General features: G+C 51.2%; 2 protein-coding genes across 3 annotated transcripts in view; both read left to right on the forward strand.

Annotated features, from left to right (window-relative positions):
• Positions 1–1,231, forward strand: part of Trim63 (tripartite motif containing 63, E3 ubiquitin protein ligase) — a 14,770-nt gene extending 13,539 nt beyond the window's left edge. The window contains exon 9 of the mRNA XM_013033050.1: positions 662–1,231. Coding sequence (XP_012888504.1) covers positions 662–672 — 11 coding nt within the window. The 3' untranslated portion in view covers positions 673–1,231. The remainder of the gene's footprint in view (positions 1–661) is intronic.
• Positions 1,232–8,893: 7,662 nt separating this feature from the next.
• Slc30a2 (solute carrier family 30 (zinc transporter), member 2) lies at positions 8,894–16,970 on the forward strand. Of its 2 annotated transcripts, XM_013031092.1 has the most exons (8): positions 8,894–9,049; positions 9,666–9,883; positions 10,683–10,829; positions 11,510–11,663; positions 12,101–12,275; positions 13,448–13,553; positions 14,553–14,687; positions 15,324–16,970. In XM_013031092.1, exons 1-8 carry the CDS (start codon positions 9,009–9,011, stop codon positions 15,467–15,469), a joined length of 1,122 nt encoding a protein of 373 aa, XP_012886546.1. In that variant the 5' UTR covers positions 8,894–9,008; the 3' UTR covers positions 15,470–16,970. The 2 variants fall into 2 exon arrangements, with proteins under 2 accessions (XP_012886546.1, XP_012886555.1); XM_013031101.1 differs by lacking the exon at positions 8,894–9,049 and having other exon boundaries at positions 9,686–9,833.
• The last annotated feature ends 1,836 nt before the right edge of the window (positions 16,971–18,806 follow it).

Genomic DNA, 18,806 nt, shown 5'->3' on the forward strand with positions numbered 1-18,806 from the left:
TTTTTTTTTTTTTTTTTGTGTGTGTGTGTGTGTGTGTTACTGGTCCTGGGTCTTGAACTCAGGGCCTGGACACTGTTCCTGAGCTTTTCTGCTATTGGCCAACACTCTATCACTGGAGCCATAGCTGCATTTCTGACTTTTTAGTGGTTAATTGGAGGTAAGAGTTTTATGGACTTTCCTGATTGAGCTTCAAACCAAGATCCTCAGATCTCAGCCTCTTAAGTAGCTATAGGTATAGGTAGTTATAGGTATGAGTCACCTGCACCCAGCTAGCTTTGTTTGTTTATTACCGTTTTTTGAGCTAGGCCTGGAGCCTGGTCTGCCTGCGTGAGACTTCCTGTTACCTCTGCATCCATCTTCCCTCTGTTAAGATGGAGTCTCAAGGACTTTTCACAGTACTTTCCACTTTAGTCTTCCATATGAGTTGCACACAGCTGTGCCTCCTTCCGTTGGCCTTGAACTGTGAGCTTTCTGTTCTCAGCCTTCCAAATAGCTTGGATCACAGGTGTGAGCCACTGGCACTGGACTTCCTTTGATTTGAAAGGGAAGAGCCAGGCAGGAAATGCAGTTGGGTGGTTCTATTTGTCGCTGTAGCTTGGTAGGCTCTGGAGCCTCTTGAGTCTTTCTCACCAAGATACCTCTGTTTCTGTCTTTATTTCAGGACACCAGTAAGGAGCTGGATGAGAGAGACCCCCTGGATGCAGGGAGACTGGGAAGCAGGGGTGGGGATGGGCCTGGTTGCCTTGGTGACAGGCCCAGAGTGGGAGGGGTCAGAGTCCCTGGAGGGACAACAGGGAGGTAAGTCTTCTCTCTGCTCAGAGAGCAGAGACTAGAGTAGAACGCCCACCGCTGTGTTCAGCAGCCACTGAAGCAGAATTGAAAATGTGCTTGAAACAATCACACCGGACACTTTTCTACCTTGGTGCAAAGTGAAATATTTTGTACGTTTTTAAAATGTGATTTTTTTTTGTAAATACTTGTATATGTATGCCAATTTGGTGCTTTTTGTAAAGAAACTTTTTGTATGGTCATGCCTGGTCATTGTGTGACTGGTGATGGTTAGAGAGAGGGGAAGGAAGGCAGGTTGATAGAGTTGCCCACTTCCTCTTCTCTGTGGGAGAGCTAGGTAGCCCTCCCTGGCCTAGAAGAGGATAATGTACTGTATTCCAGTGTCTGTGCCTGTCAGGGGCAGGCACTGTGTGTGTTCTATGTTGTTTCAATAAATGCACAATGCTCTCTTCCTGTTACAACAAAAGATCTGGCGTTTTATTCATTTACTTTATCTCCCTAAGAGAGTTCTGCATGGATGAATGGAAGACCTGATGGGTAGAAGACATTGGCCAGACTAGGCTTACATCCTACCTTGAAGAGGGTTTCTTTTTCTTTCTTTTTTTTTTTTTGGTCGGTCCCAGGGCTTGAACTCTGGGCCTGGGTGCTGTCCCTCAGCTCTTCAGCTCAAGGCTAGCGCTCTATCACTTGAACCAGAACGCCACTTCCTGCTTTTTTTGTTTATGTGGTGCTGAGGAATCGAACCCAGGGCCTCATGAATGCAAAGCAAGCACTCTGCCACCGAGCCACCTTCCAGCCCCCGAAGGAGGTTTCTAAACTAGCATTTCCCAGTATGCACTTTATAGAAAATGGACCCTGAAACAGTCCTCACAGAACACATTCAATGTGCAGCTGTCACTTGGTTCTGCAGAAAACAGGCCTACAGCAGAGTTTAATACTTTTTTTCCCCAGTCCTGGGTCTTGAACTCAGGGCCTGGGCACTGTCCCTGAGCTTCTTTTTGCTCAAGGCTAGCACTCTACCACTTGAGCCAAAGCACTACTTACAGCTTCTCCTGTTTATGCGGTAGTAAGGAATCAAGTCCAGAGCTTCATGCATTCTAGGCAAGCACTCTACCACTAAGCCACATTCCTAGCCTGGGTTTGAATGCTTTAGCTAAGGTCTCATCATGGGAGCAGACAAAGCAAAGGAAAATAGAAGCTGGACAGGCAAGAAGGGAAGTGAGGGAATCTACTAGTGACAGAAATGATCTGGACACTGCTTCAGTAAAGCCTCAGTTAGTAGTTTAGGCATATGAGATATTTCAGCAGGCCATAAAAAATCTAGCATGAGCCAGGGGCTGGTGGCTCATACCTGTAATCCTAAAATCCTAGCTACTCATGAGGCTGAGAACTTACCTCCAATTCACCACCAGAAAGCTGGAAGTAGAGCTGTGGCTCAAAGTGATAGAGGGCAGGCTTTGAGCAGAAAAACTTAGGGATAGCACCTAGGCCCTGAATTTAAGCCCTGGGACCAATCCCTCCCCCCCACCCCCCCCAAAAAAAAACCACAAACAAACCCACAACTTGACTCAAACAGTCCTCTAGTGTCCTGTTAGTGGGGTTAGTCCATATTTTCTCCAGGGAAGACAACCAGCAGCACAGGCCCCAGTTCAATTGGGCTCTCCAAGAACCATGAGCAAGAGGCAAGGCTGCACTGCATTAGAGGTGATGTGTGCATATAGCTTACAACTACAAGGAATACAACAGGCTCCTGAGTTCTTTTAAGCACTCAGAACACAGTAGCAAGGTAAGGACTTGTGCACACCTATCCCAGCACTCAGGAGGCTGAGGCAGGAGGATTGCAAATTAGAAGCCAGTTTGTCTCAAAAAAAATTTTTTTTTTAAAAAAGGAAGGAAGAAAAAAAGAAAGGAAGAAAAGGAAGGGGAAGGGAAGAGAGAGAGGGAAGGAAGGAAGAAAGAGAAGGAAGAAAGAGAAGGAAGGAAGGAAGGAAGAAATAATAAGCAAGCTGATAAGGACTGAGACATAGTTCAGTGATAAAGCACTTGTCTAGCATGTCTAAGGCCCCAGGTTCATTGCCAGCATTGTACAAAATTGCCAATGAACTTCAAACAAGTACCATCAAGTTCATGATGCTTACAATACTGTCTAATCCTTAAGACTTTCTGTATCGTTCTTCCTTCCTTCCTTTCTTTCTCTCTTTCTTTCCTTTCTTTCTTTCTTTCTTTCTTTCAATTGGTCACGGGGCTTGAACTCTGGGCCTGGGCTCTGTCCCCCAGCTCTCCAGCTCAAGGCAAATGCTCTACCACTTGAGCCATAGCGCCACTTCCGGTTTTCTGGTGGTTTACTGGAGATAAGAGTCTCAGGGCTATTCCTGCCTGGGCTGGCTTTGAACCACGATCCTCAGATCTCAGCCTCCTGAGTAGCTAGGATTACAGGCGTGAGCCACCAGCACTTGGCAATATCGTTCCTTTTTTTTTTTTTTTTTTGAAAGTTTTAGCAAACATTTAGTTTTAGAGTAACAGGGATAAAGTAGGGAGAAACAGAAAAGAGGAAGAAACATTTCCTGCTCCCCCATTCAGGAAGTTTTTTTGATGGATTAAATGATATAACCCAGCAATTGTCAACTTACTGCTCACATAGGACCCTTCAGAAGCAGATTGCTGTGGAGCTCTCTTTAGTCAAGTTTGCTACGCCTCTGTCCATCTTCTCTTCTGGAAGGTTTCCAAAGGCTAACTTAGAATTTTAGGGAATCTTATTTTGTGTGTGTGCTGGTTTTGGAACTTGAACTCTGGGCCTAAACATTGTTCCTGCTTTTTTGCTCAAGGATAGTTCTCTATCAAGTTAGCCACAGCTCCACTTTTAGCTTTTTGGTGTTTAATTGAAGAGTTTCAAGGACTTTCCTTCAGAAGTGGCTTTGAACTGTGAACCTCAGATCTCAGCTTCCTGAATAGCTATGATTACAAGCATGAGCCATGGGCACTTGGCTCAAGATTTTAATTCTACTTCTTTGTGTTTTGTTTTATAATCACACACTTTATAGTTTTATCTCCTAAAGTAACCTCCCATAGAAAAATGAAGGAGGGCCTGGGAAGGTAGCTCAGTGGTAGAGTCCTTGCCGCACATGCATGCATGCATGAAGCCCTGGGAGTCCTCAGCACCACATACACAGAAAACCGCAAGTGGCTCTGTGGCTCAAGTGGTAGAGCTCAAGGATAGCACCTAGGCCCAGAGTTCAAGCCCCGTGACCGACAAAAAAAAAAAGAAAAGAAAAGAAAAAAAATGAAGGAAGTCGAGGCCAGAAATACAAAGGTTCTGTCCAATCTCCTTAAGATCCTAAGAATCAAAGGCTGGGGGCATGACTCAAGTGGTAGATCACTTGGTTAGCAAGCACAAGGCCCTGCATGCTCCGCTAGGGGGAAATCACAGAGTCAGCATCCTAACCGGTGCACCTTCTGTCTCCAGATTACTTTTCCAGGTTACTGATTACTGGAAGCAGACATTACAGTCTCTTATCTTGCCATTTATCAGGGAGAGAAGAGAGGTCAGGCAAAGCTCTTTAGTCAGATGCTTCAGTTCCAGGAACATATCTGTTAATCACAAATAAGATGGCTCCTTTGCCACACAGAAGGATCATTGTTGTCTTGCTAACTAGAACACATTAGAGCTGGTGTAAAGGGTTCTTTTCTGTTGTTTTACTTGCCCAGCATGTGCTCTGTCAGTGACCTACATGCCAATCCCACTGTCTTTCTTTTTCTTTATTTTCTTTCTTTTTCTTTTTTTTTGCCAGTTCTGGGGCTCGAACTCAGGGCCTGGGCACTGTCCCTGAAGTTAGCACTCTACCACTTGAGCCACAGCACCATTTCTGGCTTTTTCTGTCTATGTGGTACTGAGAAATTGAATCCAGGGCTTCATGCATGCTAGGCAAGCACTATACCACTAAGCTACATTCCTAGCCCTCCTCTTTCCTTTCTCCTCTTCCTCCTCCTCCTCCTCCTCCTCCCCCTTCCCTCCCCCCTCCTCCTCTCCCTCCTCCTCCTCCTAAACTGGGGCTTGAGCTTAGGGCCTTGAACTTCCCTTGGCTTTTTCCACTCAAAGCTGGTTCTCTGCGAGCCGCCCTTCCCCTTCTAGGTTTTTACTGGTTAATTGGAAAACAGAGTCTCATAGACTTTCCTGCCTGGGCTGGCTTTAAGCTGCAATCCTCAGATCTCAGCCTCCTGCCTCCAGCACCTGGCAACAATTTTTGTATTTTATACAAAATTCTATAAGTACCATTGAGATCTGGGAGCTGCACAGGATCTCCTGGGAAATCTCAGAAGGAAAGTACCTGGACCTGGTAGTTTTCAGTACATGGAAGTTTTGGTTCATTAAACTCTTATAAATCAGTTAAAATGTACTCTGGGGATATAAAAGTCAACTTCAGCCTCAGTCTCTCACACCAGGTGCACACATTGAGCAAGCAGTTAATTATGCACAGGACATCACCTGATTATTCTTCAACTCAATTCAGCTCTGACACTGCTTACCTGAAGAGCCCAGTTTGTCCCCCCCCTGCCCCGCCCCACTTTAGATGCCAGCCATGCTTCCTTAGGTAGTTTCTTGCTATAAATCTATAAGTCAGTTTCAACAGAGCCTCTGATAGACTCCTTTGATTTGCTTAAGCAATTCACAGAACACAGGGAAATGCTAACTTAAGATTTAGCACTTTTTGTTTGTTTGTTTGTTTGTTTATGCCTGTACTCGGCTTGGATTCAGAGCCTGTGCCCTGTCCCTTAGCTTTTGCACTCAAGCATAGTTACAATTGAACCAGGACTCCACTTCCAACTTTTTTGGTGATGAATTGGAAAGAACCTTAGGGACTTTCCTGACCTGGCTGGCTTCAAACAGAAATCCTCAGATCTCAGCCTCCTGGGTAGCTAGGATTACAGGCATGCTACCAATACCTACTTATTTCCCAGTTAATTACAGAGGATATTAGAAAGGTTTCAGAAGAAGCCAGACAGAGGGTAAGGCATGTAGGAAAGAGCTAGGAACTTCCGCACCCTGCAGGCAACATTACCTTCTAAGAATGCTTCATGCATTTGGCTATCTATCTGGAAGCTTCCTGGAACGCGTCCTTTTTGTTGTTGTTGCTTTGTGGGTTTTTTGTTTTTTGTTTTTTTTTTCACTTCAATGCCAGTCCTAGGGCTTGAACTCAGGGTCTGGGTGCTGTCCCTGTGCTTTTTTGCTCAAGGCTACCACTTGAACCATAGCTCTGTTTCCTGCTTTTTGGTGGTTAATTGGGGGCAAGGGTCTCATGAACATTTCTGTTGGGCTGGCTTTGAACTGTAATTCTCAAATCTAAGCCTCCTGAGTAGTTTAAGATGACAGGCATGAGGGGCTGGGAAGGTGGCTCAGTGGTAAAGCGCTTGCCTTGCATGCTTGAGGCCCTGGGTTCGATTCCTCAGCACCCATAAGCAAAAAAAAAAAGCCGGAATTGGTGCTGTGGCTCAAGTGGTAGAGAGCTAGCCTTGAGCTGAAGAGCTGAGGGGCAGTGCCCAGGCTCAGAGTTCAGGCCCACAACCGGACCCAAAATAAAACAAAACAAGATGACAGGCATGAGCCACTGACACCAGCTCCTTTTGGGTTTTGCGGAGACTTTATTGCATAGGCATGACCAAAACATGGATGGAGAATCATGTAGAAATGTGACTGGATGAAAAAGGTATGATCCAGTGGTAACAATCTGGGTGGGAAGGCTGGGAAGGCTTTGTTCTTAGTCTCAGTTTCAGCATTCCTTCTTGGGGCGGGGCGGGGGGGGGAGGGGACCTCTCTGAACTAAGGTGGGTCTGAGACTTACTATTAGTCAAAGGTCAAAAAATTTCTTTAAGGCCAGCTCCTTAGGAGGAAGGCAGACATTAGGGTTTCTTTTTGTTGTTGTTGGTTGTAGGGCTTGAACTCTGGGCCTGAGTATTTCAGTTCAAGGTGAGTGCTCTACCTCTTGAGCCACAGCACCACTTCCAGTTTTCTAATGGTTTACTAGAGATAAGAGTCCCACAGACTTTCCTGCTTGGGCTGGCTTTGAACCACGATCCTCAGATCTCAGCCTCCTGAGTAGCTAGGATTGCAGGCGTGAGCCACTGGCGCCCCGCAGATATTAGAATTTCTGTTACTTGCCTTGGGGAAAGTTATGAGCTAGAGTCATCAAACTAAAAGATTGTATCTCTTCTAGTACAGAAATCATGAGAGAGTATTGGTTTAAATAAATCTGCTATAAAAAACTTTTTCATTTGACCCAGAGTTCAGGACTCAACTCAGGGCTTTGCCAGACAAGTACTCTTCAATTGAGCTAAATCTCCAACCCCTATAAAAAGTGTTTTATCAGGTGACTATGTGTAACAGAATCTGACTTGTAAATCTGCATTCATTGAAATTTTACAGTGTGTTCTGAATTAACAGGAACAAGAGGGTTGTAAGACACACTTCCATAAAGCATAAATGTTTTGTCCTCAAATAGGTTCTAAGAAATATATTTGCAATCACCTCATAGAAACTCTTATGAACACTGAACAGTAACTGCCTAACTTTTATCTAATTGGCTACTTCTTGCTTCAATCTATCTTTAATATAAATTTGTTATTATTAAGATGTGGTACAGAGGGGTTACCATTTCTTGTCAGGTAATGAGTACAATTCTTGTTTGGACAATGTCATCCCTTCCTTTGCCCTCTCCTACTTCCCCTCTCCTATCCTTGCCCACAAGTTACACCGGTCATTTCCCACATAGTGCATAGCATGATTGCATTTGTTCACCCTTTCTCCCTCTCTTTCTGCACTCTCCTTTTGCCTGAAAGGAAGAAAGAAAGAGAGAGAGAGAAAGAAAATAAAACAAAAACAACAGGGCTGGGAAGGTGGCTTAGTGGTAGAGTGCTTGCCTAGCATGCATGAAGCCCTGGGTTCCATTCCTCAGGATCACATAAACAGAAAAAGCCAGAGAAGTGGTGCTATGGCTCAAGTGGTAGAGTGCTAGCCTTGAAAAAAAGAAACTCAGGGGCAGCACCCAGGTCCTGAGTTCAAGCCCCAGGACTGGAAAGACAAAACAAAAACAAAAACAAAAAAACCCCAAACCAGTAGCTTCAATGTACTTTTGAGGTTCTGAGAACTGAGCTAAGGCCCCCCACATGCCAGGCATGCTCTTTACTACTGAGCTTCAGCCCAGCCCTGGACCCTTGATTCTGGGCGGGTCGATGGCTCCCTCTCATGGTCCTGGTAACCAAAGGTGCCAGGCAGGTCACTAGCAGGAAGTTCTCTGCACAGGGAGGACGCCTGTCAGAAGCCAGCAGGGGGGAGAGGGAGGCCCCAACAACACGCCCCCCCCAACAGCCACCGTAAGCCAGTACTTGAAGAGGATGAGGCACCAAGCCGGCGACCCAGCACCAGCCAGCCGCGCCAGGCTGCACCGCGCGCGCGCACGGCCAGGTGCGTCCCCCAGGGGTCCCGTGGGCTGCGTGTGTGGCCGGGGACGAGGGGGACGACGACGCGTGCGTCCCGCCCCATGGCGGCGGCTCACCGAAGCGCACCACGGTTTCTTGGCGGGGCTGGGAATAAAGATTCTGATCGAACAGCCCCGGAGAGGAGGAAGTGGCTGGGGATGGGTGGGTCACCCAGGGGGCTCCCAGGTAGGGCGTTGCGGGCTTCGCCCACCGCTGGGGGGGGTCCCCACCTAACCAATGGGATTCTTGCCAGGAGGGGCAGACCCGATCCAGCCTTAGACCTCCTTATTCTTGGGCCCGGAGTCACATTTCGCCTCCGGGGTAGCCGAAGTTTCTAGACGTCGCGGTCCCCCAGGACTCCCCAGGAGGGTGGGCGCCGCGCCGCGCGGCCGCCGCCCCATCCTAACTTTTTCACTCCAAGCCTCCACCTTGGGCAAAGTCGAGGCAGCCAGGCCCCCGGAGGCCCCCGGGAGCCGGGGCCTTGCCGCCCTTTGCAGAGGCCACCCGTCCCCCTCCCCTCGGGCTTTTGCACACGACGCCCCGGCGGGCAGCCGCGGGCCGGGGATAAAGCTGACGCGCGCTGGGCGCAGCGTGGGCGCGGAGCGGGACGTGCGGAGCGGGACGTGCGGAGCGGGGCTGCAGCCCGGCGGGCGGCGGGGAGCCAGAGCCAGAGCCGGAGCCCGGGCCCAGGCCGGAGCCGCAGGTGGGTGCGCGTCCCGGAGTCGCCCGATGCGCCCAGCTTGGAGGCCATGGAGAAGCGGCACCTGCTGAACAGCCAGCGCCGAGCCCCGTAAGGCAGGCGGGAGCCTGGGAAGGGCCGGGATTGGGGCGACGATAAGGGACGCACCTCTCCATTAGCCGGCTCAGTGGTGGTTGGTTTTGGCGGCTGCCTAAAATGAGACTCGCCTGAGGGTTGAGTGATGCCAGCCCGAGAGAAATTGACCTTGGCCCCCTTGCAAACCTCCTGTCTTGCACAGATCCTGACCCCGCGTCCGGGAGGGGGGCGGGCAGACTGGAGCTTCACCCCTGCATTCTCACCCCCAGCAGCTCTGCCATGGAGAGGCCCTGTGTCTCCCCACAAATGGGCAGAGGAAGGCTTTGCTCTTCTGGAGCCAGAACTCCTTGGCTGGACCACCTGCCCTTGGCCGGTTCCCAAGGTCTTTCCTCTAGGCCTCTGGAGGGAGGGAAGGGCGGGAGGGAACACCCCTGCACCACACCTCCAACAACCCTGATTCACCTTTGCTCACTGCCCAGGGCCTGCTGAGCTTAGAGAGTTCTTAGTCTTTCCATTGAGCACGTGAGCTCATCCAGGCCCCACAGGGAGACCCAACTGGCCTCACCACTCCAATCCTCCACGCCTCAGGCCTCCGACTTTACTGTTTCTTCTTCCTTTCCCCCCTGACTAGGTGGTATTTAGGATCGCTGTGGCAGGAGGAAGCTATCTGGATCCCTCACCTGGACTTTCAGGCTGTTGAGCTGGCCACCCAGAGCAACCATAACACCCATTACTGCCATGCCCAGAAGGATCCTGGCAATCACGGTGACCCCAAGAAGGAGCGGGCCCGACGGCAGCTGTACGTGGCCTCGGCCATCTGCCTTGTATTCATGATCGGGGAAGTCGTTGGTAAGACTTGTTTGCTAATGAGATGATGTTGGTGTGTGGACAGCCTGAATGTCCCTAGGGATAGTAAAAGCAATAGGGTCCATGAATTGAATATTCCCTACACCAAACCTTCTCTATAGATATCATATCCTGTAATTCCACAGCAACATTGTACTGTCATGTGAGTGCTGTGGTTCTCCTTACTTATTTTTTCATTTATCGGCTCAGTTGTAGGGCTTAAACTCTGGGCCTTGCACTTTGCTGGTTTATCCGTTTATTTACTTTTAATACTGGTGCTCTACCAGTTGAGCCACAGCTTCACTTTTGGCTTTTGGCCAGTTAATTGGAGATGAGAGTCTCTCAGGATTTATCTGCCTGGGTAGGTTTCAAACTTTAATCCTCAGGTTTCAGCCTCCTGAGTAGCTGGGATTACAGGTGTGAACCACCTGCATCTGGCTTGATCTCCCTGCTTTACTGATGATAAAACTGAGCGAGTTAAGTAACCAACCTAAGATCACACACAGCTGGAAGGAAAGGGAAGAAGGCCTCACTGCCCAGAAGGCATTTACTGAATCTCCACCATGCTTTCCAGTCCCTATTTTTACTTGATTTTTCCCATTCACTCTCTAGATTCTGTTAACCCATTTTACAGATGGGAAGTTGAGGCTCAGAGAGTATAAGTCCCTTGCTTATTCTGTACAGTTAATGGGTAGAGAGATCTGGAACCCAGTGTGTCTTCTTCCTGCTGCACACAGTCTGGGAAGTTGGCTCTTTGGGAGAAGCAATAAGGACCCCTCACTCTCCTGGTCCTGCCTTGCAGGTGGGTACCTGGCTCACAGCCTGGCCATCATGACCGATGCTGCACACCTGCTCACTGACTTTGCCAGCATGCTCATCAGCCTCTTCTCCCTCTGGATGTCCTCTCGGCCAGCCACAAAGACCATGAACTTCGGCTGGCAGCGAGCTGGTGAGCCTCCTGATGAGAGATAGGGCAGGGAGGGAGAAGGAGTCAGAACAGGAGGTATTAGGTGGACCCTTTGGTGGGGCCAGGAGGGTGGCATTGGTGGGTGTGCACCCCAGTGCCCGCCCTCTGGGAAGGCCCAGTCTGATGGAGTAACCCTGGTTCCAGTCACTCGGAGGCTCCTCTTCTGTAGAGAAGCACAGTTGCTAAGAAAGCAGGAACTTCAAGAACAAATCGCAATGGCCTGCGTGCTGTCCATATAATCAGTGGACCAACTTGGGAGGGAGAGAAAGTTTAGCCAAGGCTTTTGAAAGACAGCAGCTTTTGAGTTGATCAGTTCACATTGGGATCGAGTTATTTTCCTTTAGTCCAGTGGGAGACGATCCGGCCTTTCCTCCTTAGAGCCTCCATTTGCCAGATGAGCCAGACATATATTTGAATGTCAGTTTCTTTCCAGGCCAAACAAGGCTAACCCAGGTGGTGTCTTAAGTTCCATCTGACAGTCTTGGATAGGAGGAGGGATGGCTAGGTAATTATCCAACTCCAAGTATCAAACCATACTGGAGTCCAGTGAGACCCAGGTCCTGACTTCTGCAGGGGAGAAGAGAGGAGGAAGAGGGGGAGAGGGCTTATCAGCCGAAAGGCTCGGTACCTAAGATTGCTGTTGGGGTCTGACTCGTCCCCAGAGATCCTGGGAGCCCTGCTGTCTGTGTTGTCCATCTGGGTCGTGACTGGGGTACTGGTGTACCTGGCTGTAGAGCGGCTGATCTCTGGGAACTATGAGATCGAAGGGGCCACTATGCTGATAACATCTGGCTGCGCCGTGGTAGTGAACATCATGTGAGTGCAGCCTCTTCCCCCTCCCCCCCCCCACCCAGCAACCTTTATCTGCTGGCGTTAGGAGGTCACGTGGTCCAGCCAAGTTTGTAGCCCAGCCCAGGCCGCAGGGACTGGATTGCTCTCTTGTTGTGAGCTGTTGGGATCTGCCTTAGGACTAACCCAAAGGCATCCATCATTAGAGATGTGTGAGCTCACAGTGGATTCTGTCCACTCCCAGCTCCCTGGAAGGGAATAAGCTTGAAGACCTCATGCCTGCACTGGGGAGGGATGAGCCTGGTTGATGTGGAGTAGATGTCCCTTGGGAACAACCCAGGTCCCTTTTCATGTTGTGGCTGAAACTGGTTTCAGTGGAGGAAGAGGTGGGAGCAGCCTGGGGGTCCTCTCCCTTGCTCTGTGGCCTCATGATAGAGTCCCTGGCTTCGTCTCCTCTTCCACAGAATGGGACTAGCCCTTCATCAGTCTGGGCACGGGCACAGCCACGGCCACGGGCACAGTCCTAGTGACACCAGCCAGGAGCAGAACCCCAGTGTCCGGGCCGCCTTCATCCATGTGATTGGAGATTTTCTGCAGAGCTTGGGCGTCCTGGTGGCAGCCTATGTTGTATACTTCAAGGTCAGAGCTGGGGACCGGAGGAGGGTGGGCCAGGGAAGTGTAAATCCCAACCATTCTAGCTCCCTCCCAGCTCTGCAACAGGGTTGGGAGAGAGAAAGAAAATGTATCTGTAGTAGGAAGACCCCTACTCAAGCAGGCAAGCCCACCTAGTCCTGAATGACAGAGCCCACTGCAACAAAGTTGTTAACAAAGAAGCAACTTTATTGAGAAGGTTCCTACACTGACCGGCCAGGGCCACAGCACAGGCTCGGGAGCTGATACTGCGACCTCGAGGGGCCCCCATTCTTTGGCTTTTAAAGGCAAAAATCCATGAGGTCGAGCCTGGTCACGCACAGGTGACCAATGGGATCGTAACACACAAAGGATTGTATGGTCATACCAGACCACACACAGGTAGCCAATAGGCGGAGTTTACAGTAAGCAAGTGTGGTGTCTCCTGTTCGAGCCAGATTACAACCTATCTGTTTTATGGGTCAGTCCTTAACTGAACAATCAAGTTGGGTTAGATTGTTAAGGGGAGGGGGACCTAGAGGCATTCTTTCCATTCCAGGAACTGGGCTGGTTGGAGCCAAGGTCTAGTTAACCTTGTTTAAAGGTTTTTTTTTCTAAAATCCTTAAAACAAAGGCAAAGCCTGGAAAGAAGCTGCACCAGCTCAAGTCTCCTCTCAGGGCCTACTTCATATCCCAGCCAGGCTCATGCTTGGAATCTTAGCTAATCCTGGAGGCTGAGATCTGAGGATTGTGATTTGAAGCCAGCCCAAGCAAGAAAGTCTATGAGACTCTTATCACCAGTTAACCACCAAAAACTGGAAGTGGAGCTGTAGCTCAAAGTGGTAGAGCACTATCTTTGAGCAAAAGCAGCTTAGGGACAGTGCCCAGGCCCTGAGTTCAAGCCCCAGGACTGGGGCTTGAATATAAAATGGGGGTGGTGAACCAGAATCCATCAAAGATCCTTTTAGTTTGTCCTAGACGCAAGAAGGTGCAGGGAAAGCCCGGGCTCTATCCTGAACTGTGGTCTGTTCTGCCTGTCCTGCAAGTGGACTACAGAATAGAAAACCGGGAAGCAGGACCGGGCGAGACTCATGCCCACACTGCAGAGAGAGCCGCCGCTATGGTGCTGGGGGCCGGGGAAGCTGAGTTGTTGTCTGGCTTGTTTTTCCCCTTTTCTGCAGCCAGAGTACAAGTATGTGGACCCCATCTGTACCTTCCTCTTCTCCATCCTGGTCCTGGGGACCACCTTGACCATCCTGAGAGATGTAATCCTGGTGCTGATGGAAGGTAACTGGGACCTTGGGGCTCCCTTTTGGCTTTAAGCTACATCATCAAAGAAGGTGTGTGTGTATGTGTAGAATCCTAGCACCTTGGTAGGAATCAACATCTAGAGCCTGGCTGGCAACATGTAGGCTGGCAAAACCTCCTGGGGCCCCAGGGAGATCTTGGCCTAGAGCTGGGCCCTCAGGTGTGCCAGTTCCTGGGAATGTCCCAGCCCGTGCCTGCCCTTCCCTCTGGCCCCTGCCTAGTCACGTGGCTTCTGGCCTCCACAGCACCTGGAGCTTGCTCAGTCCTGCTTTCCAGGACAGAGGAAGCTCAGGCTGAGGCTCAGCAAGGGGACTGGTCGTGTGGGGCCTGTTGAACCTGCTTCAGCTCAAGCCTTTCTTGCTAGGCTTAGGAACCCCTGTGCCTGCCTTGGGAGGAAAGATTGCTTACAGGTGGTGGAGAACGGGCTGCTCTGAACTACTACTCTTTAGTGAGAGGATCTTAGGTCTTGGGCCTCTGCACAGTCAGGACAGTTTGGAGTAGAACGGGGTGCTAGCCAGGGTTGGCAGAAGTATTTGATGGCAGATCAGAGCTTTTTTTTTTTCCAGGAAGATGACTGACCCAGATAAAAGTGAGGATAAGAATGAAACTGCCTTAGATAAGTTCAGCAGTTCTCCGGGTTTCATTCTTCCGTTCACTTACCACTAAAAACATGGAGCCAGGCATGGTGGTGTACACCTGTAATCCCAGTGCTCAGGAAGCTTATTGAGCATCTAAGGACAGGACAGGCACTGTTCTAGGCACTGAGGGTACAGTGGTAGGCAAAATAAACTGCACTGGTCTTTAAAGTTTCCACTTTAGAAGAGGAGACACACCTGTAAACCTAGCTACTCAGGAGGCTGAGATCTGAGGTTTGTGGTTCAAAGCAAGCCCAGGCAGGAAAGCTGGAGTTTTAGACTTTCCTTGGGGAATGGGGTGTGAGGAGCAGTTTCCTTTAGTCCCTGTGCCTGCCATCCTCAGGGACTCCCAAGGGTGTGGACTTCACAGCTGTTCGAGACCTGCTACTGTCGGTGGACGGGGTAGAAGCCTTGCACAGCCTACACATCTGGGCACTGACCGTGGCCCAGCCCGTGCTCTCGGTCCATATCGCCATTGGTGAGTGGTTGGGACACTCAGGCTGGGGTGAGGGAGAGAGAGGCAGCTCCAGGTCTGGGGCCAAGCCTGAATGTCTTGCCAACCCTCTGTCAAACACTTCAAACACTACTTCCTCTGAGCACGGAGATTTTACTTATCTATGAACAAACTGAGGCTGAAGAGAGGGTGGTTTTGTAAGGTTCTAGTCTTTCAGCCAGGCTTTTCTGCTCTCTTAGGCTTTGGCCAGTCACAGGGCCTAGAGGATTGTCCAGCTGGAGCGGAATCTGGGGTCTCTTCATGTCTGTGGTCTCCTATCCCATTTCCCTGGGGGTAGGCATGGGGTGTGGGCAGAGGCTGAGCATGAGTATAGAATTCTCTTGTCAGCCGAGTGCCGGTGGCTCACACCTGTAATCCTAGCTACTCAGGAGGCTGAGATCTGAGGATCACAGTTCAAAGCCAGCCTGGGTAGGAAAGGCCCTGAAATTCTTATCTCCAATAACCACCAAAATACCAGAAGTGGCACTGTGGTTCAAATGGTAGAGTGCTTACCTTGAGCTGAAGAGCTGAGGGACAGTGCCCAGGCCCAGAGTTCAAGCCCCATAACTCCCCCCCCACACACACACAAATTCTCTTTGCATCCCTTGTCTCTCTCCCCAGCTCAGAATGCAGATGCCCAGGCTGTGCTGAAGGCAACCAGCACTCACCTCCAGAGGAAGTTCCACTTCCACACCATCACCATCCAGATTGAAAACTACTCCGAGGACATGAAGGACTGTCAGGCATGCCAAGGGCCCTCGGACTGACCACCTGGGCCAGCCACCAACGGAAGCATAGCCAGGATCTGCAAGCGGCTGAACCTGGCAGGCCCAGCCAGGACTCATCTCACTCCACTGTGCTATAAACCAGGTTTATAATACCTTTCTCTATTCTAGGCCCAGTGCAGAGCCTGCCTACCTGACTAGTGGGATGCTTTCTGGATTCCCATCTGCCCCAGCTAGTCCCAGGGTGGGAAGAAAGCCAGTGTGTACAGCCAGTGTAAGCTGCTTCTTTTCCTGTGTCTACTCCCAGCATGGCTCTGGTCAGGTCTGATCCTCTGCTAATGCTGTCCTAACAAAATGGCAAAGGCATTGAGACACAGAGGACAGGACTGGCTGCAGCTTCCTTCCCTATCCTGCAGTTTTTACTTGATTCTGATTGCCCTAATGAACCTTTAAGATGCACAGGTACATAACTACCTGGCATAAGCCATGAGGATCTGGAGTTATAAGGGACTTCTACACTCATATGAGACACCCTGAGATTTGAATCTAGGGGACACCTAAGGCCTGTTTGTTAGTCCAAATGTGACTCTTTCCTAAAAGAAGAGACTTCTTACTAGATAAAAACTTAAAGCCGAGCATGGCTTGAGAGGACCAAAGCCTGGGGAGGAAAAAGTTTGAGAGACCCCCATATCTCAACAGAAAAAGCCAGATGTAGTGACGCACACCTGTCATCACAGCTATGAAGGAAAGTATAATTGAAAAACCCAGCCCAGGGCGATCCTGGCAAAAAGCAAGATCCTACTTCAAACATAATCAGAGCAAAAAAGGATTGGAGGCATATGTAGTTTAAGTGCCTGCCTGGGAAACAGGAAGTCCTAAATCCAAATCCCAGGGCCAAAAAAACCCATGAAAAACCTTCCATATTATATCTAAATGAGCCTCCTCAGTGGAAAGTAACAGTCTACAAAGGCGGCGGGGAAGCCACTTTTTCTTGATCGCGTTCAAGGGGATTACAGAGCCCGAAATCAGCCAGCTATGCTGTTGCCAGCATAGCATGACCTAGCCAATGTAGAGATGAGGGCATGGCCCAGGGGAGACGCTGGCTTCCTGGCCTTTACATACATGGAAAGAGTCCTGACTTGGGGTCTGCATTGTGTTTACAAGTTGCTATCCGGGAGGCCCTGTCCTCAGTCTCAGAGGCAGCTAGCCCAGTTTTAATGGAAGCCACGAGCCTAGAGTGTCCCTGCTAGTATAAACAAGTGTCCTTTGGCCAGTTGGTCTTTCTGTGCCTCTTATTCTCGTCTGGAGACCAAGAATGTAACACCTACCTCACGGGGTTGTTGTGAGGACAGAGCCAAAGTCTGCCAAGCACCTGGTGGTTGTTGGAGAGTGGTTCCTTTGATCATCGTCCTGGAAAGAGGGTGCTCTGTGTCCTGAGGCTGCCTGGGAAGGGCCCCCATCTCAGCCTTCCAGTCTAGCTTGACGCTCTTCTGGGATCTGATGGCAAGAGGAGGGGCTGGTTGGTTGCCCCTCCCACTTTTAAATAAATGACATCCATTTTAAGTTTGTGTGTGTGTGTGTGTGTGTGAGAGAGAGAGACTTGGTGTGTATATCTCAGGCCTTGAACTCATGATCTCAGGAGCTGGGATTGTCTTTTGTCACCAAGCCTCCCCCTTTGAGCCACTTTCTTCCCATGTGTAAAATGGCTTTTTTGTGCCTTACAGCACTGTCCCTGGGATTGGCTGTGTGTGGGGGGAGTGGGGGGGTTGTCCTTCAAGGTCTCTGGGTAACAATAGCACTGTAGCATGGGTCTGGAAGTATAGGGGTGTTTGTGGAGCACTCTACCCCAGTCTCCGAAGAATCAAGTGCTGTAGCTCTCTGCACACCCCGCCCCAGGAAGCTAGATCTCAGGCTTTGCTATTTTGTGTCAAGTCCTTACAACCTTCGGGAGAGAATTGCCATTGCCGTCCTCCATTTTTATGGATGAGAAAGTGGAAGGAGAGGCCAAGTCACCTGTCTGAAGTTTCACAGCTAGTGTGGGGTTCCTGTCTCATTCTCCTGGGCCGGCCAGTAACAGAACAGGCAGGGAACCTACCCTGAGCTGCGTGTTGTACAGTCTGAGCCTCTGAGCCCCCAGGGTCCTCCCCACAGGTACAGCCATGCCAAGGCCGCTCAGCTTTCTGCATTGGAAAGGCGCCTCTTTCCCCGGGCGGGGCCTGGCACTTGGGAGCCCTCCCCTCCCCTGGAAGGCTGCCTGGGCCGCAGCTGTGCGCTTCTTCACGCATCCCCAACTACTCTTGACCCTGGACCAGACCACTTCCCCCCTTCCTTCACACTCCAGTCCCCCCTGCGCGCGCCTCAAACATCAGGCAGCCCCTGTCTGCCAAAGGACGGCCACCCTGGACACCCGGCTGTGCCAGGCCCCAGAGAGGCCACCCGAGTCCTTCAGGGCTCACAGGTCAGCCTGGAGGAAGGGGGGTGAGGCCTCGGAGAGGCCTCTGGGGACACCATGTTCCAGCCAGCGGCCCAGTCACGGGAGTTTCCACGGGCATCGAAGCAGGAAAACACCCGACACCCTGGATGCGGACTGGACTTCCCTCCCCCATCGGAGCGGCCCCGGCACCCCGCGCCGGCCGCCTCTCCGCCCCGCGCAGCTGCTCTGGGGATATTTATGGCCCGAGTGCGAGGGGGCCAAGGTCGCGCGCTTTATTTCCGAAGTGATAATTCCAGTCCCAGGTGGAGGAACCCCAAAGAACCAGCGTCCCTCCCCTCCCCACCCGCACCCTACAGGGCGCTGGGGACGGCCCTCCTCCCGCCCCGTCCCTCTGGAAATGGCCAAGTGTGCCGGCCCAAACGGCTGTTCTTTCGGATTCCTCCCACGGCTTCTGACCGCCCCGGCTGTTCTTTCGGATTCCTCCCACGGCTTCTGACCGCCCCGCGCGGCGCCTGCCCGGGCCCTCCAGCGCCCGCTGCTCTCCCGCGTGGGGCTGTCTGGCTTTGGAGGCGGGCGCGCGCGCGCCCTCTGGCGGTCGGCCTGGGTCACGCAGGCCGCGGCGGGGCGCCCAGGCCAGCATGGCCCCCGCCCAGGGTCGACAGCGGGCCCCGTGCGTCCACCTGGCTTCCCAGACTCCAGCCTTCCCTGAACGTCTCCGCCTCCTGCTGGGGTGAGAGGACAGCCTGATAACCCAGGCGTCTGCAGATGGCCGCCGCCCTGGCAACTAGGGACCGGGGATGGGGGGCCGGGGCCGGGCACAGAGGTCCAGGTTTGGTCTGTGGGCACGCGCTGTGCCAGCGCGGCCACATCCACCTGCAGTTAGCCTCAGGCTCGATCTCTGCCTCTCTGCCGGTACCAGGACTTGAACTCAGGGCCTAGGCACTG

The sequence above is a fragment of the Dipodomys ordii genome, unplaced genomic scaffold (assembly GCF_000151885.1).
Source record: "Dipodomys ordii isolate 6190 unplaced genomic scaffold, Dord_2.0 Scaffold6, whole genome shotgun sequence".
NCBI lineage: Eukaryota > Metazoa > Chordata > Mammalia > Rodentia > Heteromyidae > Dipodomys > Dipodomys ordii.

Coding starts and splice junctions, on each gene's coding strand:
- Slc30a2 (XM_013031092.1), top strand. CDS start 9,009: ATGGAGAAGCGGCACCTGCTGAACAGCCAGCGCCGAGCCCC. Junction 9,050..9,665: donor AACAGCCAGCGCCGAGCCCC/GTAAGGCAGGCG, acceptor CCCCCTGACTAG/GTGGTATTTAGGATCGCTGT. Junction 12,276..13,447: donor CCTATGTTGTATACTTCAAG/GTCAGAGCTGGG, acceptor CCTTTTCTGCAG/CCAGAGTACAAGTATGTGGA.